We start from the raw sequence: 25,258 nt of genomic DNA, 5'->3' as shown, positions 1-25,258 counted from the left end.
AGGGTCATATCTCCTCCAGATGTGTGTGACCAGTACCTCTTCTTCCCAGATCGATTTGATAGATCTCTATGCTCCAACGCTTCCTGTGAAATTAGCACCCAGACTGGAGTCGGGTAAACAGTGTCTGAGCTGCTAAATTCCTGTGGGGATTGTTGTTTCACTATGGTTTTTATAAATGACGATCCTGTGATCTGATATCAAACCCTTATATCTGTGAAGTTTTACTTGGACTATGTGATGCAGGATTTAGTCTCCATATCACTACTAGGTTTTCAGTTTAATGGGAGAAGAACATTATTCCTATAACCTTGTATTCTATAGTTATTATTTATGTGGGACTGATTTTATTTTCTCTTCTCAACATTCTGCCAGCAAATATGTATTGCTTGTTAAATATGTGCAGGTACTGGTACATATGTTATTAGGTACCCCAACATCTACCCCTTGCTTACAATGATTATCTGTGGCCCAAGAGCGGCCAAATCTTTTTATTTTTTAATGGGGGCACGTCTTACTTTAACTCCTGTATACTTTAGGGGGATACTTGTTTACCATTAGCACAATATTTGTATACAGGGCCCAAGAGTTGTACGTGTATATGTGTATATATCATGAATAATACTCAAAATGTATGCTGTATTAAACAATATATAGAGGCCCAAAAAGTGGCCTATATATCTTCTATTATGTAACTTTGTCAGAATGGGTCCAAGAGTGGCCCTGCTAATACTTCCCCCAATCTTTACCCCTTGTTTATACTCAGAACCCGGGGCCCAAGAGTGGCCACAAATTCTTAGATGGGGTACGCCTAACTTGTATGTGTATCCTAGGGGGCTGTTTATTTCATTGTAAAGATGTATGTGCATGTATGCATGTGTATTCATGTATATATCATGAATAATACTCAAAATATATGCTGTACTAAACAATATATAGAGGCCCAAAAGTGGCCTATATATCTTTTATTATATGACCTTATCTAGAATGGGTCCAAGAGTTGCCCTGCTAATACTTCCCCCAATCTTTACCCCTTGTTTATACTCAAAACCCGTGGTCCAAGAGTGGCCCTGCTAATACTTCCCCCAATCTTTACCCCTTGTTTATACTCAAAACCCGTGGTCCAAGAGTGGCCCTGCTAATACTTCCCCCAATCTTTACCCCTTGTTTATACTCAAAACCCGTGGTCCAAGAGTGGCCACAAATTCTTAGTTGGGGTATGCCTAACTTATACTTGTTTGTGTATTCTAGGGGGCTATTTAATTGAAAAGAGTATCTTGCCTTAGCATTGGGTCCATGAGTGGCCCTGTTAACATTCTTCCAATCTTCACCCCTTACCTATATCTAACATCCGTGGTCCACTAACTCTTAGCCGGGGTGTACTTTATTTCTAATTTTTTTTCTCCTACTTATTTTGGGGGGCTCTTTGATATAATGTTATAAAGAAAAAGAGGTTTATTTTGTAGTTTGCACCTTCAATTTTTGCTTTTTGTTATTGAGTCATAAATGGCATTGCATTTTGTAATATTAATGTGTTAGTCCTAGAAGGCCTTTTAATATGTGGATTTAGGCATGGGCTGTTGTTATATAAGCTATAGTTTAGACCTATTGCTAAATATTGAGTTACTCTGAAGGTCCAAGAGTTGCCAGTCTGAAATCTATGGATAAACTTACAAAGATTTGATGTTTTGATTTGTAATTTGATGTGCTAACATTTATGTTAATGCCTAGGGCCTTTTTGTTTTAATTAGACATGTTTTTTGTACTGTGCAAACTTGATGTCACTTATATTTGTAAACCTCAATAAAAATTACTTTAAAAAAAAAGAAAAAAAAAAAGGGCTGAGAAAGCAGTAAGAGCAGACACTCCCCCCTCCCCTACATATGAAAAGACCCATTACACCAGGGCTCGAAGACCCCGGTCGCCCGTGGCGCCTTAATTTTGGTGCATGACGACTAGATTTTAAGGTACAATTATCCCCATTACCATCCCCTATACTACCGCCACGATGCCTGTTAGTTTTTACAGCATGGATGCTCACCCCACCGTAATTAAACTGAGCCGTGAGCACTCATGCAGTAAAAAAATAACTACAATACCCACAAGTCCTTTGTTTATACGTGCGCACCTTTTGGAGCATAAAGCTGTCAGGCGGAGCTTCTGTGTTTTTGGCGTGAGAGAATAGCAAGGAGACGGAGCCCTCTAGTAGTTAGTCAGCAGTGGAAGATTATAATTAAGTCAGCAATTGTGAGATATTTAAAAGAAGTCAGCAGTATATGCAGGTGAATAAAGTAAATTTCTTCTGTTATGTGTGATCAGTCCACGGGTCATCATTACTTCTGGGATATAACTCCTCCCCAACAGGAAATGCAAGAGGATTCACCCAGCAGAGCTGCATATAGCTCCTCCCCTCTACGTCACTCCCAGTCATTCTCTTGCACCCAACGACTAGATAGGATGTGTGAGAGGACTATGGTGATTATACTTAGTTTTTATAACTTCAATCAAAAGTTTGTTATTTTACAATAGCACCGGAGCGTGTTATTGCCTCTCTGGCAGAGTTTGAAGAAGAATCTACCAGAGTTTTTACTATGATTTTAACCGGAGTAGTTAAGATCATATTGCTGTTTCTCGGCCATCTGAGGGAGGTAAAAGCTTCAGATCAGGGGACAGCGGGCAGATGAATCTGCATTGAGGTATGTAGCAGTTTTTATTTTCTGAATGGAATTGATGAGAAAATCCTGCCATACCGTTATAATAACATGTATGTATACTCTACACTTCAGTATTCTGGGGATGGTACTTCACTGGAATTACTCTGTAAAAAGTACATTAAACCTTTTAATAGGTATTTATTATGTTAAACGTTTTTGCTGGAATGTAGAATCGTTTGCATTTTCTGAGGTACTGAGTGAATAAATGTTTGGGCATTATTTTTCCACTTGGCAGCTGCTTGTTTTAATTGTGACAGTTTCGTTTCTCTCTCACTGCTGTGTGTGAGGGGGAGGGGCCGTTTTTGGCGCTCTTTGCTACGCATCAAAAATTTCCAGTCAGTTACGTTTCAAATTTAATTATTGTTACTTTACTAATGGGAACAAACCTTTGCTAAAAGTTGTGTTGTTTTCAAGGATTGATGCTATAACAGTTTTTCAGTTCATTATTTCAACTGTCATTTAATCGTTTAGTGCTTCTTTGAGGCACAGTACGTTGTTGTTAAATAAGATTGTAACCAAGTTGCAAGTTTATTTGCTAGTGTGTTAAACATGTCTGATTCAGAGGAAGATACCTGTGTCATTTGTTCCAATGCCAAGGTGGAGCCCAATAGAAATTTATGTACTAACTGTATTGATGCTACTTTAAATAAAAGCCAATCTGTACAAATTGAACAAATTTCACCAAACAGCGAGGGGAGAGTTATGCCGACTAACTCGCCTCACGTGTCAGTACCTGCATCTCCCGCCCGGGAGGTGCGTGATATTGTGACGCCTAGTACATCTGGGCGGCCATTACAGATAACATTACAAGATATGGCTACTGTTATGACTGAAGTTTTGGCTAAATTACCAGAACTAAGGGGCAAGCGTGATCACTCTGGGGTGAGAACAGAGTGCGCTGATAATACTAGAGCCATGTCTGATACTGCGTCACAGCTTGCAGAGCATGAGGACGGAGAGCTTCATTCTGTGGGTGACGGTTCTGATCCAAACAGATTGGATTCAGATATTTCAAATTTTAAATTTAAATTGGAGAACCTCCGTGTATTACTAGGGGAGGTTTTAGCGGCTCTTAATGATTGTAACACTGTTGCAATACCAGAGAAATTGTGTAGGTTGGATAAATACTTTGCGGTACCGGCGAGTACTGACGTTTTTCCTATACCTAAGAGACTAACTGAAATTGTTACTAAGGAGTGGGATAGACCCGGTGTGCCGTTCTCACCCCCTCCAATATTTAGAAAGATGTTTCCAATAGACGCCACCACACGGGACTTATGGCAAACGGTCCCTAAGGTGGAGGGAGCAGTTTCTACTTTAGCTAAGCGTACCACTATCCCGGTGGAGGATAGCTGTGCTTTTTCAGATCCAATGGATAAAAAATTAGAGGGTTACCTTAAGAAAATGTTTGTTCAACAAGGTTTTATATTGCAACCCCTTGCATGCATCGCGCCGATTACGGCTGCGGCAGCATTTTGGATGGAGTCTCTGGAAGAGAACCTTAGTTCAGCTACGCTGGACAACATTACGGACAGGCTTAGAGTCCTTAAACTAGCTAATTCATTCATTTCGGAGGCCGTAGTACATTTAACCAAACTTACGGCTAAGAACTCAGGATTCGCCATTCAAGCACGTAGGGCGCTGTGGCTAAAATCCTGGTCAGCTGATGTAACTTCTAAGTCCAAATTACTTAATATACCTTTCAAAGGGCAAACTTTATTTGGGCCCGGTTTGAAAGAAATTATCGCTGACATTACAGGAGGTAAGGGCCACGCCCTGCCTCAAGACAAAGCCAAAGCTAAGGCTAGACAGTCTAATTTTCGTCCCTTTCGGAATTTCAAAGCAGGAGCAGCACCAACTTCCACTGCACCAAAACAGGAAGGAGCCGTTGCTCGTTACAGACAAGGCTGGAAACCTAACCAGTCCTGGAACAAGGGCAAGCAGGCCAGGAAACCTGCTGCTGCCCCTAAGACAGCATGAATCGAGGGCCCCCGATCCGGGACCGGATCTAGTGGGGGGCAGACTCTCTCTCTTCGCCCAGGCTTGGGCAAGAGATGTTCAGGATCCCTGGGCGCTAGAGATCATATCTCAGGGATACCTTCTAGACTTCAAATTCTCTCCCCCAAGAGGGAGATTTCATCTGTCAAGGTTGTCATCAAACCAGATAAAGAAAGAAGCGTTTCTACGCTGTGTACAAGATCTGTTATTAATGGGAGTGATCCATCCGGTTCCGCGGTCGGAACAAGGACAAGGGTTTTACTCAAACCTGTTTGTGGTTCCCAAAAAAGAGGGAACTTTCAGGCCAATCTTGGATTTAAAGATCCTAAACAAATTCCTAAGAGTTCCATCGTTCAAAATGGAAACTATTCGGACAATCTTACCCATGATCCAAAAGGGTCAGTACATGACCACAGTGGATTTAAAGGATGCTTACCTTCACATACCGATTCACAAAGATCATTACCGGTATCTAAGGTTTGCCTTCTTAGACAGGCATTACCAGTTTGTAGCTCTTCCATTCGGATTGGCTACGGCTCCAAGAATCTTCACAAAGGTTCTGGGTGCCCTTCTGGCGGTACTAAGACCGCGAGGAATTTCGGTAGCTCCGTACCTAGACGACATTCTGATACAAGCTTCAAGCTTTCAAACTGCCAAGTCTCATACAGAGTTAGTTCTGGCATTTCTAAGGTCGCATGGATGGAAAGTGAACGAAAAGAAGAGTTCTCTCTTTCCTCTCACAAGAGTTCCATTCTTGGGGACTCTTATAGATTCTGTAGAAATGAAGATTTATCTGACAGAAGACAGATTAACAAAGCTTCTAAATGCATGCCGTGTCCTTCATTCCATTCAACTCCCGTCAGTAGCTCAATGCATGGAGGTGATCGGCTTAATGGTAGCAGCAATGGACATAGTACCCTTTGCACGTCTACATCTCAGACCGCTGCAATTGTGCATGCTGAGTCAGTGGAATGGGGATTACTCAGACTTGTCCCCTACTCTGAATCTGGATCAAGAGACCAGAAACTCTCTTCTATGGTGGCTTTCTCGGCCACATCTGTCCAGGGGGATGCCATTCAGCAGGCCGGACTGGACAATTGTAACAACAGACGCCAGCCTACTAGGTTGGGGCGCTGTCTGGAATTCTCTGAAGGCTCAGGGACAATGGAATCAGGAGGAAAGTCTCCTACCAATAAACATTCTGGAATTGAGAGCAGTTCTCAATGCCCTTCTGGCTTGGCCCCAGTTAAAAACTCGGGGGTTCATCAGGTTTCAGTCGGACAACATCACGACTGTAGCTTACATCAACCATCAAGGAGGGACAAGAAGCTCCCTAGCAATGATGGAAGTATCAAAGATAATTCGCTGGGCAGAGTCTCACTCTTGCCACCTGTCAGCAATCCACATCCCGGGAGTGGAGAACTGGGAGGCGGATTTCTTGAGTCGCCAGACTTTTCATCCGGGGGAGTGGGAACTTCATCCGGAGGTCTTTGCCCAAATACTTCGACGTTGGGGCAAACCAGAGATAGATCTCATGGCGTCTCGCCAGAACGCCAAACTTCCTCGCTACGGGTCCAGATCCAGGGATCCGGGAGCGGTTCTGATAGATGCTTTGACAGCACCTTGGAACTTCGGGATGGCTTATGTGTTTCCACCCTTCCCACTGCTTCCTCGATTGATTGCCAAAATCAAACAGGAGAGAGCATCAGTGATTCTAATAGCGCCTGCATGGCCACGCAGGACTTGGTATGCAGATCTAGTGGACATGTCATCCTGTCCGCCTTGGTCTCTACCTCTAAGACAGGACCTTCTGATACAGGGTCCATTCAAACATCAAAATCTAACTTCTCTGAAGCTGACTGCTTGGAAATTGAACGCTTGATTTTATCAAAACGTGGTTTTTCTGAGTCGGTTATTGATACCCTGATACAGGCTAGGAAGCCTGTTACCAGAAGGATTTACCATAAGATATGGCGTAAATACCTATACTGGTGCGAATCCAAAGGTTACTCCTGGAGTAAGGTTAGGATTCCTAGGATATTGTCCTTTCTACAAGAAGGTTTAGAAAAGGGTTTATCGGCTAGTTCATTAAAGGGACAGATCTCAGCTCTGTCCATCTTGTTGCACAGGCGTCTGTCAGAAAATCCAGACGTCCAGGCCTTTTGTCAGGCTTTAGCTAGAATCAAGCCTGTGTTTAAAACTGTTGCTCCGCCATGGAGTTTAAACCTTGTTCTTAACGTTCTACAAGGAGTTCCGTTTGAACCCCTTCATTCCATTGATATAAAGTTGTTATCTTGGAAAGTGTTATTTTTAATGGCTATTTCTTCGGCTCGGAGAGTCTCTGAGTTATCAGCTTTACATTGTGATTCTCCTTATTTGATTTTTCATTCAGATAAGGTAGTTCTGCGTACTAAACCTGGGTTCTTACCTAAGGTAGTCACTAACAGGAACATCAATCAAGAGATCGTGGTTCCTTCCCTGTGCCCGAATCCTTCTTCAAAGAAGGAACGTCTTCTACACAATCTGGATGTAGTTTGTGCCCTCAAGTTCTACTTGCAGGCAACTAAGGATTTTCGACAAACGTCTTCCCTGTTTGTCGTGTACTCTGGTCAGAGGAGAGGTCATAAGGCTTCGGCTACCTCTCTCTCCTTCTGGCTTCGTAGCATAATTCGTTTAGCCTATGAGACTGCTGGACAGCAGCCTCCTGAAAGAATTACAGCTCATTCTACTAGAGCTGTGGCTTCCACTTGGGCCTTTAAGAATGAGGCCTCTGTTGAACAGATTTGCAAGGCTGCAACTTGGTCTTCGCTTCATACTTTTTCCAAATTTTACAAATTTGACACTTTTGCTTCTTCGGAGGCTATTTTTGGGAGAAAGGTTCTTCAGGCAGTGGTTCCTTCTGTATAATGAGCCTGCCTATCCCTCCCGTCATCCGTGTACTTTTGCTTTGGTATTGGTATCCCAGAAGTAATGATGACCCGTGGACTGATCACACATAACAGAAGAAAACATAATTTATGCTTACCTGATAAATTCCTTTCTTCTGTTGTGTGATCAGTCCACGGCCCGCCCTGTTTTTTAAGGCAGGTAAATATTTTTTAAATTATACTCCAGTCACCACTTCACCCTTGGTTTCTCCTTTCTCGTTGATTCTTGGTCGAATGACTGGGAGTGACGTAGAGGGGAGGAGCTATATGCAGCTCTGCTGGGTGAATCCTCTTGCATTTCCTGTTGGGGAGGAGTTATATCCCAGAAGTAATGATGACCCGTGGACTGATCACACAACAGAAGAAAGGAATTTATCAGGTAAGCATAAATTATGTTATTCTTAGCCCCTTACATTGGCCCCTCACATATGAAAAGGAATGTCAGTGCTGCTGCATAATTCTTTAGCAGAGTTCTCATAGGTTACCAAAAAGACGGTCTATCTATCACTCACAGTGGATGGGCGGCATTGTTAAGGGTGCTTGTAATATGGCTGTGATTGGCAAACAACCCTACGATGCGGTTTTAAAAAATAAATTCTGTACATGACAGGTAGGCTATCAAGAGGGAAAGGTGGCAGTTTTGGGGACCAAATTCTGGGTAAAATGGCTGCAAAAAAGGTGGGTGTACCGCTCCCCTTAACCGTTTTTTAATTGTTCACATACTGCAGCAGGATGACGAGCAGGAGCTTCAGCAGAGTTCTCTTATTGCCCCGCTCACCCTGCCATGTCTGCAGATTGGCAAGAACAAACTGATCATTGATGCTACATACTTTTTCTCCAACATTGGTGTGTCCGGTCCACGGCGTCATCCTTACTTGTGGGATATTCTCTTCCCCAACAGGAAATGGCAAAGAGTCCCAGCAAAGCTGGTCACATGATCCCTCCTAGGCTCCGCCCACCCCAGTCATTCTCTTTGCCGTTGCACAGGCAACATCTCCACGGAGATGGTTAAGAGTTTTTTGGTGTTTAAATGTAGTTTTTATTCTTCTATCAAGTGTTTGTTATTTTAAAATAGTGCTGGTATGTACTATTTACTCTGAAACAGAAAAGGATGAAGATTTCTGTTTGTAAGAGGAAGATGATTTTAGCAGACAGTAACTAAAATCGATTGCTGTTTCCACATAGGACTGTTGAGATGAAGTAACTTCAGTTGGGGGAAACAGTTAGCAGACTTTTCTGCTTAAGGTATGACTAGCCATATTTCTAACAAGACTGTGTAATGCTGGAAGGCTGTCATTTCCCCTCATGGGGACCGGTAAGCCATTTTCTTAGTCAAAAACAAACAGAATAAAGGACTTATTATGGGCTAAAAAACTGGTAGACATTTTTATGGGTTAAATCGATTGCTTTATTTGTGCATATTATTCAAATTTAGGCTAACAATTGACATTTATAATCTTGGGGAACGTTTATAAAACGGCAGGCACTGTATTGGACACCTTTTTCAGTTAGGAGGCCTTTCTAGTCATAGACTGAGCCTCATTTTCGCGCCATTAATGTGCAGTTGTTTTTTGAGAGCAGGGCATGCAGATGCATGTGTGAGGATCTAAGAATCTCTGAAAAAGCTTTTAGAAGGCGTCATTTGGTATCGTATTCCCCTCAGGGCTTGGTTGGGTCTTAGCAAAGACTGTATCTGGGACTGTATAGGGGTTAAATTGAAAAACGGCTCCGGTTCCGTTATTTTAAGGGTTAAAGCTCTGAAATTTGGTGTGCAATACTTTTAAGGCTTTAAGACACTGTGGTGAAAATTTGGTAATTTTTGAACATTTCCTTCATACTTTTTCACATATTCAGTAATAAAGTGTTTTCTGTTTGAAATTTAAAGTGACAGTAACGGTTTTATTTTAAAACATTTTTTGTGCATTGTTGACAAGTTTAAGCCTGTTTAACATGTCTGTACCTTCAAATAAGCTATGTTCTATATGTATGAAAGCCAATGTGTCTCCCCATTTAAATTTATGTGATAATTGTGCCATAGCGTCCAAACAAAGTAAGGACAGTACTGCCACAAATAATGATATTGCCCAAGATGATTCCTCAAATGAGGGGAGTAAACATGATACTACATCATCTCCTACTGTGTCTACACCAGTTTTGCCCATGCAGGAGGCCCCTAGTACATCTAGTGCGCCAATACTTATTACCATGCAACAATTAACGGCTGTAATGGATAACTCCATGGCAAATCTTTTATCCAAAATGCCTACTTATCAGAGAAAGCGCGATTGCTCTGTTTTAAACACTGAAGAGCAAGAGGACGCTGATGATAATTGTTCTGTCATACCCTCACACCAATCTGAAGGGGCCATGAGGGAGGTTTTGTCTGAGGGAGAAATTTCAGATTCAGGAAAAATTTCTCATCAAGCTGTACCTGATGTTGTGACATTTAAATTTAAATTAGAACATCTCCGCGCACTGCTTAAGGAGGTGTTATCTACTCTGGATGATTGTGACAATTTGGTCATTCCAGAGAAATTATGCAAGATGGACAGGTTCCTAGAGGTTCCGGTGCCCCCCGACGCTTTTCCTATACCCAAGCGGGTGGCGGACATAGTAAATAAAGAGTGGGAAAAGCCTGGCATACCTTTTGTTCCTCCCCCTATATTTAAGAAATTATTTCCTATGGTCGACCCCAGAAAGGACTTATGGCAGACAGTCCCCATGGTCGAGGGGGCAGTTTCTACTCTAAACAAACGCACTACTATTCCTATCGAAGATAGTTGTGCTTTCAAAGATCCTATGGATAAAAAATTGGAAGGTTTGCTTAAAAAGATTTTTGTACAGCAAGGCTACCTTCTACAACCAATTTCATGCATTGTTCCTGTCACTACGGCAGCGTGGTTCTGGTTCGAGGAACTAGAAAAGTCGCTCAGTAGAGAAACTCCATATGAGGAGGTTATGGACAGAGTTCACGCACTTAAATTGGCTAACTCTTTTATTTTAGATGCCGCTTTGCAATTAGCAAAATTAGCGGCGAAAAATACAGGGTTTGCTATTGTGGCGCGCAGAGCGCTTTGGCTAAAGTCTTGGTCAGCGGATGTGTCATCCAAGACAAAATTACTTAACATTCCTTTCAAAGGTAAAACTTTATTTGGACCTGATTTGAAAGAGATTATTTCAGACATCACTGGGGGAAAGGGCCACGCCCTTCCACAGGATAGGTCTTTTAAGGCTAAAAATAAGCCTAATTTTCGTCCCTTTCGCAGAAATGGACCAGCCTGTAATTCTGCATCCTCTAAGCAAGAGGGTAATGCCTCACTACCCAAACCAGCCTGGAAACCAATGCAAGGCTGGAACAAGGGTAAGCAGGCCAAGAAGCCTGCCACTGCTAACAAAACAGCATGAAGGAGTAGCCCCCGATCCGGGACCGGATCTGGTGGGGGGCAGACTCTCTCTCTTTGCTCAGGCTTGGGCAAGAGATGTTCAGGATCCTTGGATGCTAGAAATAGTTTCTCAAGGTTATCTCCTGGAATTCAAGGAACTACCCCCAAGGGGAAGGTTCCACAAGTCTCACTTATCCTCAAACCAAATAAAGAGACAGGCATTCTTACATTGTGTAGAAGACCTGTTAAAGATGGGAGTGATACACCCAGTTCCAATAAAGGAACAAGGAATGGGAATTTATTCCAATCTGTTCGTAGTTCCCAAAAAAGAGGGAACGTTCAGACCAATTTTGGATTTGAAGATCCTAAACAAATTTCTCAGGGTACCATCGTTCAAAATGGAAACTATTCGAACGATTCTACTCACCATCCAGGAAAGTCAATTTATGACTACCGTGGATCTAAAGGATGCGTACCTACATATCCCTATCCACAAGGAACATCATCAGTTCCTAAGGTTCGCTTTTCTGGACAAACATTACCAGTTTGTGGCTCTTCCATTCGGATTAGCCACTGCTCCAAGGATTTTCACAAAGGTGCTAGGGTCCCTTCTAGCGGTTCTAAGACCAAGGGGCATTGCAGTAGTACCTTACTTGGACGACATTCTAATACAAGCGTCGTCCCTGTCAAAGGCAAAGGCTCATACGGACATCGTTCTAGCCTTTCTCACATCTCACGGATGGAAGGTGGACAAAGAAAAGAGTTCTCTGTCCCCGTCAACAAGAGTTCCCTTCTTGGGAACAATAATAGATTCCTTAGAAATGAGGATTTTTCTGACAGAGGTCAGAAAATCAAAACTTCTAAGCTCTTGTCAAGTGCTTCATTCTGTTCCTCGTCCTTCCATAGCGCTATGCATGGAAGTAATAGGATTGATGGTTGCAACAATGGACATAGTTCCTTTTGCACGAATTCATCTAAGACCATTACAACTGTGCATGCTCAAACAGTGGAATGGGGATTATACAGACTTGTCTCTAATGATTCAAGTAGATCAAAAGACCAGAGATTCACTCCGTTGGTGGCTGACCCTGGACCATCTGTCCCAGGGAATGAGCTTCCGCAGGCCGGAGTGGGTCATTGTCACGACCGACGCCAGTCTAGTGGGCTGGGGTGCGGTCTGGGAATCCCTGAAAGCTCAGGGTCTATGGTCTCGGGAAGAGTCTCTTCTCCCGATAAACATTCTGGAACTGAGAGCGATATTCAATGCTCTCAGAGCTTGGCCTCAACTAGCAAAGGCCAAATTCATAAGGTTCCAATCAGACAACATGACGACTGTTGCTTATATCAATCATCAAGGGGGAACAAAGAGTTCCATGGCGATGAAAGAAGTGACCAAAATAATTCAATGGGCGGAGGATCACTCCTGCTACTTGTCTGCGATCCACATCCCAGGAGTGGAAAATTGGGAAGCGGATTTTCTGAGTCGTCAGACATTTCATCCGGGGGAGTGGGAACTCCATCCGGAAATCTTTGCCCAAATAACTCAATTATGGGGCATTCCAGACATGGATCTGATGGCGTCTCGTCAGAACTTCAAGGTTCCTTGCTACAGGTCCAGATCCAGGGATCCCAAGGCGACTCTAGTAGATGCACTAGTAGCTCCTTGGACTTTCAACCTAGCTTACGTATTCCCACCGTTTCCTCTCATTCCCAGGCTGGTAGCCAGGATCAATCAGGAGAGGGCCTCGGTGATCTTGATAGCTCCTGCGTGGCCACGCAAGACTTGGTATGCAGACCTGGTGAATATGTCATCGGCTCCACCATGGAAGCTACCTTTGAGACAGGACCTTCTTGTTCAAGGTCCATTCGAACACCCAAATCTGGTCTCCCTCCAACTGACGGCTTGGAGATTGAACGCTTGATTCTATCAAAGCGTGGGTTTTCAGATTCGGTGATAGATACTCTGGTTCAGGCCAGAAAACCTGTAACTAGAAAAATTTACCATAAAATATGGAAAAAATATATCTGTTGGTGTGAATCCAAAGGATTCCCATGGAATAAGATAAAAATTCCTAAGATTCTCTCCTTTCTTCAAGAAGGTTTGGAGAAAGGATTATCTGCAAGTTCTCTAAAGGGACAGATCTCTGCTTTATCTGTCTTAATACACAAAAGACTGGCAGCTGTGCCAGATGTTCAAGCATTTGTTCAGGCTCTGGTTAGGATCAAGCCTGTTTACAGACCTTTGACTCCTCCCTGGAGTCTAAATCTAGTTCTTTCAGTTCTTCAAGGGGTTCCGTTTGAACCCTTACATTCCATAGATATTAAGTTACTATCTTGGAAAGTTTTGTTTTTGGTTGCAATTTCTTCTTCTAGAAGAGTTTCAGAGTTATCTGCTCTGCAGTGTTCTCCTCCTTATCTGGTGTTCCATGCAGATAAGGTGGTTTTGCGTACTAAGCCTGGTTTTCTTCCTAAAGTTGTTTCTAACAAAAATATTAACCAGGAGATAGTTGTACCTTCTTTGTGTCCGAATCCAGTTTCAAAGAAGGAACGTTTGTTACACAATTTGGACGTTGTCCGTGCTCTAAAGTTCTATTTAGAGGCTACTAAAGATTTCAGACAAACATCTTCCTTGTTTGTTGTTTATTCTGGTAAAAGGAGGGGTCAAAAAGCGACTTCTACCTCTCTTTCCTTTTGGCTTAAAAGCATCATCCGATTGGCTAATCAGACTGCCGGACGGCAGCCTCCTGAAAGAATCACAGCTCACTCCACTACGGCTGTGGCTTCCAAATGGGCCTTCAAGAACGAGGCTTCTGTTGACCAGATATGTAAGGCAGCGACTTGGTCTTCACTGCACACTTTTGCCAAATTTTACAAATTTGATACTTTTGCTTCTTCGGAGGCTATTTTTGGGAGAAAGGTTTTGCAAGCTGTGGTTCCTTCCGTTTAGGTGACCTGATTTGCTCCCTCCCTTCATCCGTGTCCTAAAGCTTTGGTATTGGTTCCCACAAGTAAGGATGACGCCGTGGACCGGACACACCAATGTTGGAGAAAACAGAATTTATGCTTACCTGATAAATTACTTTCTCCAACGGTGTGTCCGGTCCACGGCCCGCCCTGGTTTTTTAATCAGGTCTGATGAATTATTTTCTCTAACTACAGTCACCACGGTATCATATGGTTTCTCCTATATATATTTCCTCCTGTCCGTCGGTCGAATGACTGGGGTGGGCGGAGCCTAGGAGGGATCATGTGACCAGCTTTGCTGGGACTCTTTGCCATTTCCTGTTGGGGAAGAGAATATCCCACAAGTAAGGATGACGCCGTGGACCGGACACACCGTTGGAGAAAGTAATTTATCAGGTAAGCATAAATTCTGTTTTTCTCCTCCTTTCATGTGGGTAAATCTACTATAGGTTGCAGCGGGCGGCTTAGTGGTAAAAACTACATCTTCAAGAGAAGACGTTCCTCCACCTATGTCCTGCGGTCTTGCTTGATGATCTAGACAAGCTGTACTTTCTACTAATAAGCCACCCGGTGCATCCTATAGTGGATTTACCCACATGAAAGGAGGTGAAAAAATTATGCAGCAGCGATGAGCAATTGGCTCTTGCCAATCTGCAGACATGGCAGGGTGAGCGGGGCAATAAGAGAAGCTCCTGCTCGTCATCCTGCTGCAGTATGTGAAAAATTTAAGAGCGTTAAGGGCAGGGGTACTCTCACCTTTTGTGCAGCCATTTTACCCAGATTTTGGTCCCCAAAACTGCCACCTTTCCCTCTTGATAGCCTACCTGTCATGTACAGAATGTATTTTTTAAAACCACATCACAGGTTTGTTCGCCAATCACAGCCATATTACAAGCACCCTTAAAGGGCCACTAAACCCAAAATCTTTCTTTCATGATTCAGATAGAGAATAGAAATTTAAACAACATTACAGTTTACTTCTATTATTTATTTTGCTTCATTTTTTAGATATGCTTAGTTGAAGAAAAAGCAATGCACATGGTGAGCCAATCACACAAGGCTTCTATGTGCAGCAACCAATCAGCAGCTACTGAGCATATCTAGATATACTTTTCAGCAAAGAATATCAAGAGAATAAAACAAATTAGATAATAGAAGTAAATTAGAAAGATGTTTAAAATTGCATTCTCTTTCTAAATCATGAAAGAAAAAATGTGGGTCTCATGTACCTTTAACAATGCCGCCCATCCACTGTGAGTGACCGTCTTTTTGATAATCTAAATTGCTGTAACTGCGGGTGAATAAGTAGGAGCAGGGCCAAATGTGCAGTCAGCAGAATCCAAAAGCTAAAGGTAACCCTGCATTTAAAAACCCATATAGTACATTTACCTTGTGTGGTATAGGGTTAAATGCTTATCAGGAGTTAGTGTAATGCAGGGGGTGGGTTTTCTTTTTTCCACAAAGATTACACTTAATAAGCTTGCGTTAGTTATGAAAAATGACATGCAACAAGGAATAAGAATGTCATTTGGCATTTAAATATCCCTTTAAAGAAATGTTGTTCTCTGTGGAAATGATCGTATCAATATGTCATTAAATTCACAGTTATCAAAAGGGTCAGATCAAGTGTATCTCTTAAAGGGACTCAGAATGTAATCCCCTTCAAATGTTTAATAAAGGTAATATAATTAATTATTTTGTCTGCTTTTGTTGTAAAATACCATTGAAAAGGCTTTAATTCCTCCACCATCGTACTTGATTATGGCTAAATGTGACTGACCCTGCAACATTCTGTGTTGTGACCGCTTTGATAAAAACTGGTATTTAGATTTGTCTATTTTATTTGCCTGACGTGCTGTGCAATAGTGTCCATTCAAGAGCCCCAGTTCATTACTTTTAAAAGGGAAATAAAACTCAATTTTTTTTCTTTCATGATTCAGGAAGAACATACAATTTTAAACAACTTTCCTGTTTACTTCTATTATCAAATTGTCTTTGTTTTCTTGTTATCCTTTGCAGGGATTTAAGCTCAGGAGTGTGCATGTATTGATTCTGTACTATTTAAATTTATGTGTGTGTGCTTATGTGTATATATATATATATATATATATATATGGGTGACTGAATACATTCACAATTTAATTCTAGTCTTCTAAAAATTCTGGGTCCTAGATTTTGAACATATTTTTCGAGCCCTGCATTACACAAATAGGAGCAAGCAGGAATCTGTAGACTTAAGGTCTACAAGGCCGATTTATTATGTGTTGGGCGGCCATTATCTGCTGTAACAAAATCATATCCGCCCGACATTGATAAATGCCGACAGCATACGCTGTCGGCCTTTATCATTGCACAAGCATTTTGTGTGAAATGCTTGTGCAATACCGCCCCTTCACATTTGCGGCCAATCGGCCGCTAGCAGGGGGTGTCAATCATCCCGATCGGGATAATTGCTGTCCCCCATCTCAGAGATGGCGGACAAGTTAAGGAAAAACTAGTGTGCAATGTCCCTTTAAGAATAAAAATAAATTGTATATTCTGCTTATTGCGTGTACAAAGCTCTTTTTCAACGTTGACATATATATATTTTTGTTTGTTTGTTTTTAAACAGGACTGCTTGTAGGAACACTTGATGCTGTTTTAGATTCTACTGCAAAAGTTGCCCCTTTCCGAATTCTTCATCAGACCCCAGACTCACAGGTGTATTGGGCCATTGCTTGTGGTAAATATAACAAACATTCCAATTTATGTTTCAAGGTTTGATCATGCAGTTTCATGCAAGTATTATGAAATATAGTTTGAACAACATTAACGTAAAGCTTACTGAAACTGTAGGCGTAACCTAAGATAGATTAAATGTTGCAGTAAATAGGTGTGTCTTTGTAGGAAACAATATTTTACCTACATATGAGGACACTTCAACGTAAGGGCTGAAGAATTTATAACACATTTAAAAATTCTTTAGAACTGTTTTTTTTTCTTCTTCCCAGTACCATTCTATCCAGCAGCCATTTTGTATGAGACTGGACTCCTTAACTTCTATTTTTGAAAAGTTCCTTCTTCAAATACACCTAGAAACTGTCATGAGTTACCTGTAATTATAAAGTTTCAAAAAGAAGCTAGATATCTGTAGCATTCTTACATTTTACTTTAACTGTAGAAAGAAAGGCAATACTTGGTTTAATGTATTTTAGAGCCATCTAAGGGGCAAGATTACATATGCGGTGTCGTCCGCAAAAGCCAGGTTTTTACGCGGTTTTGGTATCACATATACAGCGCCACATATAAATGCGGCGCGTATATTTCACCCGTCACACACAATTTTTACTCCCATAAGCTAACGTAGAACCGCGTCACAAATCGGTATCACATATTAAGCGCAAGGACTTACGCAGCGAAAATTGAGAAATGTTACTCCATTTTCACTTCGCCACGCATAGGCAGGCGTAGCAAGACTTGCGCTGAGTATGTGAGCACCGTAACCCTCTGAAAATAGTAACACCTAACGCATGCGCAATATCTATCTACCTCCTGAAAATAACTAACACCTAACGCATGCGCAATATCTATCTACCTGTCAACCGCCAACCCCCACCACAATAACTAATAAACTATATTAACCCCTAATCCGCCAGCCCCCACATTGCAAAACACTGAATTAATTTATTAACCCCTAATCCGCCAACCCCCCACAACGGCATATACCTAGATTTAGAGTTCTGCGTTAGCCGTCCAAACCAGCGTTAGGGGGTCCTAACGCTGGTTTTGGGCGCCCGCTGGTATTTATAGTCAGTCAGGAAAGGGTCTAACGCTCACTTTCCAGCCACGACTTTTCCATACCGCAGATCCCCTTACGTCAATTGCGTATCCTATCTTTTCAATGGGATCTTTCTAATGCTTGTTTTTAGAGTCTTGGCTGAAGTGAGCGTTAGAACTCTAACGACAAGACTCCAGCCGCAGAAAAAAGCCAGGAGTTAAGAGCTTTCTGGGCTAACGCCGGTTCATAAAGCTCTTAACTACTGTGCTCTAAATTACACTAACACCCATAAACTACCTATGTACCCCTAAACCGAGGTCCCCCCACATCGCCGCCACTGTAATAACATTTTTTAACCCCCTAATCTGCCGACCGCACACCGCCGCAACCTACATTATCCCTATGTACCCCTAATCTGCTGCCCCTAACACCGCCGACCCATATATTTTAACCCCTAATCTGCCCCCCCATCGTCGCCGCTACCTACCCTTATTAACCCCTAATCTTCCGACCGGACCTCGCCGCCACTATAATAAATGTATTAACCCCTAAACCGCCGCACTCCCGCCTCAAAAACCCTATAAAAAATAGTATTAACCCCTAATCTGCCCTCCCTAACATCGCCGACACCTAACTTCAAGTATTAACCCCTAATCTGCCGACCGGACCTCACCGCTACTATAATAAATGTATTAACCTCTAAAGCTAAGTCTAACACCCCCCTAAGTTAAATATAATTTTTATCTAACGAAATAAATTAACTCTTATTAAATAAATTAATCCTATTTAAAGCTAAATACCTGTAAAATAAACCCTAAAATAGCTACAATATAACTAATAATTATATTGTAGCTATTTTAGGATTTATATTTATTTTACAGGCAACTTTGTATTTATTTTAACTAGGTACAATAGCTATTAAATAGTTAATAACTATTTAATAGCTACCTAGTTAAAATAATTACAAAATTACCTGTAAAATAAATCCTAACCTAAGTTACAATTAAACCTAACACTACACTATCAATAAATTCATTAAATAAACTACCTACAATTATCTACAATTAAATCAACTAAACTAAATTACAAAAAAACAAACACTAAATTACAAAAAATAACAAAAGATTACAAGAATTTTAAACTAATTACACCTACTCTAAGCTCCCTAAAAAATAACAAAGCCCCCCAAAATAAAAAAAATGCCCTACCCTATTCTAAAATAAAAAGTTTACAGCTCTTTTACCTTACCAGCCCTTAAAAGGGCCTTTTGCGGGGCATGCCCCAAAGAATTCTGCTTTTTTGCCTGTAAAAAAAACATACAATACCCCCCCACACATTACAACCCACCACCCACATACCCCTAATCTAACCCAAATCCCCCTTAAAATCCTAACACTAAGCCCCTGAAGATCTCCCTACCTTATCTTCACCATGCCGGGTATCACCGATCCGGCAAGAAGAGGTCCAGAAGAGGCTCCGAAGTCTTCCTCCTATCCGGCAAGAAGAGGACATCTGGACCGGTAAACATCTTCATCCAAGCGGCATCCATCTTCAAGACCTCCGGCGCGGAACATCCTCTTCTCCCGACGACTAGACGACGAATGAAGGTTCCTTTAAGGGACGTCATCCAAGATGGCGTCCCTCGAATTCCGATTGGCTGATAGGATTCTATCAGCCAATTGGAATTAAGGTAGGAAAAATCTGATTGGCTGATTGAATCATCCAATCAGATTCAAGTTCAATCCGATTGGCTGATCCAATCAGCCAATCAGATTGAGCTTGCATTCTATTGGCTGATCGGAACAGATAGATAGAAGATGCCGCTTGGATGAAGATGTTTGCCGGTCCGGATGTCCTCTTCTTGCGGGATAGGAGGAAGACTTCGGAGCCTCTTCTGGACCTCTTCTTGCCGGAAGATACCCGGCGTGGTGAAGATAAGGTAGGGAGATCTTCAGGGGCTTAGTGTTAGGTTTTTTAAGGGGGGTTTGGGTTAGATTAGGGGTATGTGGCTGGTGGGTTGTAATGTTGGGGGGGTATTGTATGTTTTTTTTACAGGCAAAAGAGCAGAATTCTTTGGGGCATGCCCCGCAAAAGGCCCTTTTAAGGGCTGGTAAGGTAAAAGAGCTGTAAACTTTTTATTTTAGAATAGGGTATGGCAATTTTTTATTTTGGGGGGCTTTGTTATTTTTTTAGGGGGCTTAGAGTAGGTGTAATTAGTTTAAAATTCTTGTAATCTTTTGTTATTTTTTGTAATTTAGTTTAGTTGATTTAATTGTAGATAATTGTAGGTAGTTTATTTAATTAATTTATTGATAGTGTAGTGTTAGGTTTAATTGTAACTTAGGTTAGGATTTATTTTACAGGTAATTTTGTAATTATTTTAACTAGGTAGCTATTAAATAGTTATTAACTATTTAATAGCTATTGTACCTATTTAAAATAAATATAAATCCTAAAATAGCTACAATATAATTATTAGTTATATTGTAGCTATTTTAGGGTTTATTTTACAGGTAAGTATTTAGCTTTAAATAGGATTAATTTATTTAATGAGTTAATTTATTTCGTTAGATTTAAATTATATTTAATTTACGGGGTGTTAGGGTTAGACTTAGCTTTAGGGGTTAATATATTTATTATAGTAGCGGTGAGGTCCGGTCGGCAGATTAGGGGTTAATAAGTGTAGGTAGGTAGCGGCGACGTTGGGGGCGGCAGATTAAGGGTTAATAAATATAATATAGGGGTTGGCGGTGTTAGGGGCAGCAGATTAGGGGTACATAGATATAATGTAGGTTGCGGCAGTGTACGGAGCGGCAGATTAGGGGTTAATAAAATGCAGGGGTCAGCGATAGCGGGGTCGGCAGATTAGGGGTTAGTAAGTGTAAGGTTAGGGGTGTTTAGACTCGGGGTTCATGTTAGGGTGTTAGGTGCAGAGTTAGGAAGTGTTTCCCCATAGGAAACAATGGGGCTGCGTTAGGAGCTGAACGCTGTTTTTCTTTCAGCTCAAACTGCCCCATTGTTTCCTATGGGGGAATCGTGCACGAGCATGTTTTTGAAGCTGGCCGCGTCCGTAAGCAACGCTGGAATTGAGAGTTGAAGTGGCGGTAAATATGCCTGTACGCTGTCTTTTTGGAGCCTAACGCAGCCCTTCAGAGAACTCTCAATACCAGCGTTGTTTAAAAGGTGCGGGGGAAAAAAACATGCGTAGCTAACGCACCCCTTCTAACGCAAAACCCTAAATCTAGGTGTATGTGATTAACCCCTAAACCTCCATCACCCAAAAACGCAATACAGTATACCTTAATAAACTATTAACCCCTAATCCGCCATTTACCCATATAGCAAAGTACCTATTAAAACTTTTAACCCCTAAACCGCCACCCCACCAACACAATAAACTCAATTAACCTATTAACCCCTAATCCACCATTAACCCACATCCCAACAAACCTAATAAATCTATAAACCCCTAATCCGCCAAACCCCCACAACAAAAATAACTAATTAAATTACTGAGCCCCCTAACCTAACACCCCCTAAATTAACCCCAATTACCTAAATTAAATAATACTAAGTTACAAATTACTTAAAAATAAAAAAACTAAAATTAAATTAATCTAAGAGTACAAATTTTTTTAAAATCTAACATTACATTAAATAATGAACCAAATTATCAAAAATTAAAAAATTAAACCTAATCCCTATGAAAATAAAAAAGCCCCCCAAAATAAAAACACACCCTAATATAATGCTAAACTACCAATAGCCATTAAAAGAGCCTTTTGTAGGGCATTGCCCAAAGATAAAACAGCTCTTTTAACTTAAAAAATACTGTCACCCCACCCAACAAAACCCCCAAAATAAAAAAAAAACCTAACACTAAAAAAATTCTAAACTACCCATTGCCCCTAAATGGGCATTTGTATGGGCATTTAGCTATTTTACTGCCTTTAAAAGGGCATTCAGCTCTTTTTTCAAATACCCAATAAATCCCTAATCTTCAAAAAAAAAAAAAGCCTAAGTCTAACCCCCAGATAGGTACTCACGGTTTCTGAAGTCCATCGGTGAAGTCTTCTTCCAAGCGGCGGTATTTTCTATCTTCTTCCAGGAACAAGCCGGCACAGAGCACGGAACTGAAGACTGGCGACGGCAGAGCCATGGAGCGTGGAGATCCTCTTTGTACCATAACCGCCGCACACTGAGGATTGAATTCAAGGTACGCGTTTAAATATGGGGTACCTTGCATTCCTATTGGCTGATTTAAGTCTTCAAATTCAAATCGGCCAATAGAATGAGAGCTACTGAAATCAGCTAAGGGCTACTGGCAGTAGTTATGTTAGCTTTTTTATTTTAATTGTTTGTAACTTAGTATTTGTTAATTTAGGGGGTGTTAGGTTAGGGGGTTTAGTAATTTAATTAGTTATTTGCGTTGTGGGGGTTTGGCGATTTAGGGGTTAGTTGTAAGGATTATTGCGTTGTGTTGGTTTGGCAGTTTAGGGGTTAATAGTTTTATTAGGATTATTGTGTTGTGTGGGTTCAGAGAATTAGGGGTTAATAGATTTATAAGGTTTGTTGCGATGTGGGTTAATGGCGGATTAGGGGTTAATAGTTTTAATAGATATTTTGCGATGTGGGTTAATTGCAGATTGGGGTTAATATTTTTAATAGGGACTTTGTGATGTGGGTGAATGGCGGATTAGGGGTTAATACATTTATTAGGTAGTTCACGATGTTGGGGTTTTTACGAATTTAGGGGTTAATACTTTTATTAGGTAGATCGCGATGTGGGTTTGATGGCGGATATAGGGGTTTTACGTGTTTATTTTTGGGAGGCGTCTTAGACTTTTACCTGAGATTTGACATTTTTTTTATTTTCTTAGGCACCGGCAGTTTCTAAAGTGCCGTAAATCACTGGCGACTCCAGAAATTTGTATTTACGCACATTTCTGGACATCACTAGTTTATCTGACTTACGGCACTTTATGAACTGCTGGCAGGATGTGCGAGGTCAAATTACGGGCGGCGCCGGTTTCAGCAGTTGCGCTGAAGCTTGTGCCGCAAATGTAATCTCGCCCATAATGTGTTCACTAAAGAGAGATGCAAATAAAATTACCTAGACTTGTTTATGCTTAAATTGTGCCTGTAAAGCCCATTTCAACTAGGTTTCTACATCTAAAAGTGCTAGAGAACAGATTTTAAGGATACGTGTGTGTCAAGACGGGTGATTTTAACCTCCCTTTGCCATAGAGACAATATCAAATATTGGTGCAGAGCTCTGGAAGCAAAAATCCATGAGTATATGGACAGCTTTATGATTTTCTTTAACAGACCTGCACCAGTGGGTTTTCTTTGCAAATAAAAAAATATAATTCTAGACCAGTTTTTGAAAATTATGTGTCGCATTATTCTTTTTCTTCCATTTCTGTTTAAATACTAATGAAATAAACATGTGATTTAACCTGTATAACCATTTATTCAAGCAAAATACAAGTCCACTCACGTGGCAGATTTTACTGAACCTTCCTGTAGGACTTCAGAACATAACATCATTATTTGATTGTACACAAAATGATCATCTCTATATGTGATCTAAATATCTTTGAAATCAATAACTTAATTAAAAGGAATGTAAACTCAATTTGTAATCAGCATTGCATTTATAACACACATTTATTGCAATTTTGCCATATGCATGTATTTCTCCTGTAACTCTCTTTTGATACGTGAATAGAGTCCCTGTTCATCTGCAACTATTCACTGCATTCTAGTGCTCTCTCCTCTCCTGTAACTCTCTTTTGGTATGTGCATATGTATATTGAGCAAATGATTTTAGGTTGTTAATTTAGTCCTGCAATTATTGTCTTGTTATCCCAATGTCTTACTTCTAATGTTTTGTTAATTGCCATGTGATGTTCAATCCTTATCAATACTTGCTATTATTATTAAATGTTTAGCTCTTGTATGCCATAGCTCCCACCTCCCCAACATGTTACTATCTTGTTTATCTTAATTTATCTCACCCTGACCTGACCAGAATCTAACTTTTCAATTGGCCTTTTAAATTGTCTTTGACTTAGCAATCAAGTAATTTAGTGGACCCAGCTGACTGCCCTGCCTGCATATATTTCACACTAGCTTGGGCTGTGCATTGCACTGGGGGTACATTGCATGGGCAGTATGCATTGTTACAATAGCATATGGTCACATTTTTTAAGTGAACATTTTATAAGTGAGGCATTAAGATAAGAATTATACAAGTGAACATTTTATAAGTGAGGCATTAAGATAAGAATTATACAAGTGAATTTTTTATAAGTGAGGCATTAAGATAAGAATTATACAAGTGAACATTTTATAAGTGAGGTATTAAAGATGAGAATTATATAAGTGAACATTTTATAAGTAAGGCATTAAGATGAGAATTATACAAGTGAACATTTTATAAGTAAGGCATTAAGATGAGAATTATACAAGTGAACATTTTATAAGTAAGGCATTAAGATAAGAATTATACAAGTGAACATTTTATAAGTGAGGCATTAAGATAAGAATTATACAAGTGAAATTTTTATAAGTGAGGCATTAAGATAAGAATTATACAAGTGAACATTTTATAAGTGAGGCATTAAAGATGAGAATTATATAAGTGAACATTTTATAAGTAAGGCATTAAGATTAGAATTATACAAGTGAACATTTTATAAGTAAGGCATTAAGATGAGAATTATACAAGTGAGCATTTTATAAGTAAGGCATTAAGATAAGAATTATGCAAGTGAACATTTTATAAGTGAGGCATTAAGATAAGAATTATACAAGTGAACATTTTATAAGTGAGGCATTAAAGATGAGAATTATACAAGTGAACATTTTATAAGTAAGGCATTAAGATAAGAATTATACAAGAATTGAACAAGTGTTGGGCAAGGCACAATGCAAGTACTTTTGTAATTTTGCATTTAAGTATCTAATTGTTTCCTTATGCAAGTGCTGCTGTAATTCTGTGTTTTATGTGTTTAATTGGCTCCAACTTTTGTAAAAATGCTCAATATATTCATATTCCTTTTTGCTACCTCTTGCCTCTAAAACAATCTACTTTACTCAATTACTCCTTCCCCCTCACCACCTGCTCTGCTCATTAGCCCATCTCTCTTAAACTCACCTTACTTTTGTACTCATGAACTTCACAAATTCCTAGACTCCTTCTCTTCCCCCTGCACCTCATCCCAAAAACAGTCTCATTACTGCAAATCTGCATGTTACCTCATGTCACTCTCCCTCTTGCTCATACTAGCTGTGGGTGACATCTCCCCTAATCCTGGTCCCCAACATCTTCCTAGCCGTGCACATCCATGTGTACCTTTCCACAGACCCAGCAAACAAAACTCTGCTAACCTTACTGACATTCCTCTTCTATCTAAAGCCACTACCCCCCTTCACTTGTACACTCTGGAACTCGAACTCTGTTTGCATCAAGCTCACTTCTATCCATGACCTCTTTATCTCCCGCTCCCTCAA

General features: G+C 40.6%; 1 protein-coding gene across 1 annotated transcript in view; it reads left to right on the top strand.

Annotated features, from left to right (window-relative positions):
• The window catches only part of TBC1D8B (TBC1 domain family member 8B), a 283,925-nt gene that overhangs the window by 36,949 nt on the left and 221,718 nt on the right, over positions 1-25,258 (top strand). Inside the window, exon 2 of the mRNA XM_053699162.1 lies at positions 16,595-16,705. Within this exon, the coding sequence (XP_053555137.1) occupies positions 16,595-16,705 (111 nt within the window). The remainder of the gene's footprint in view (positions 1-16,594; positions 16,706-25,258) is intronic.

Source organism: Bombina bombina, chromosome 1 (assembly GCF_027579735.1).
Source record: "Bombina bombina isolate aBomBom1 chromosome 1, aBomBom1.pri, whole genome shotgun sequence".
Taxonomy (NCBI): domain Eukaryota; kingdom Metazoa; phylum Chordata; class Amphibia; order Anura; family Bombinatoridae; genus Bombina; species Bombina bombina.
This window is presented reverse-complemented; position numbering and strand designations above follow the sequence as displayed.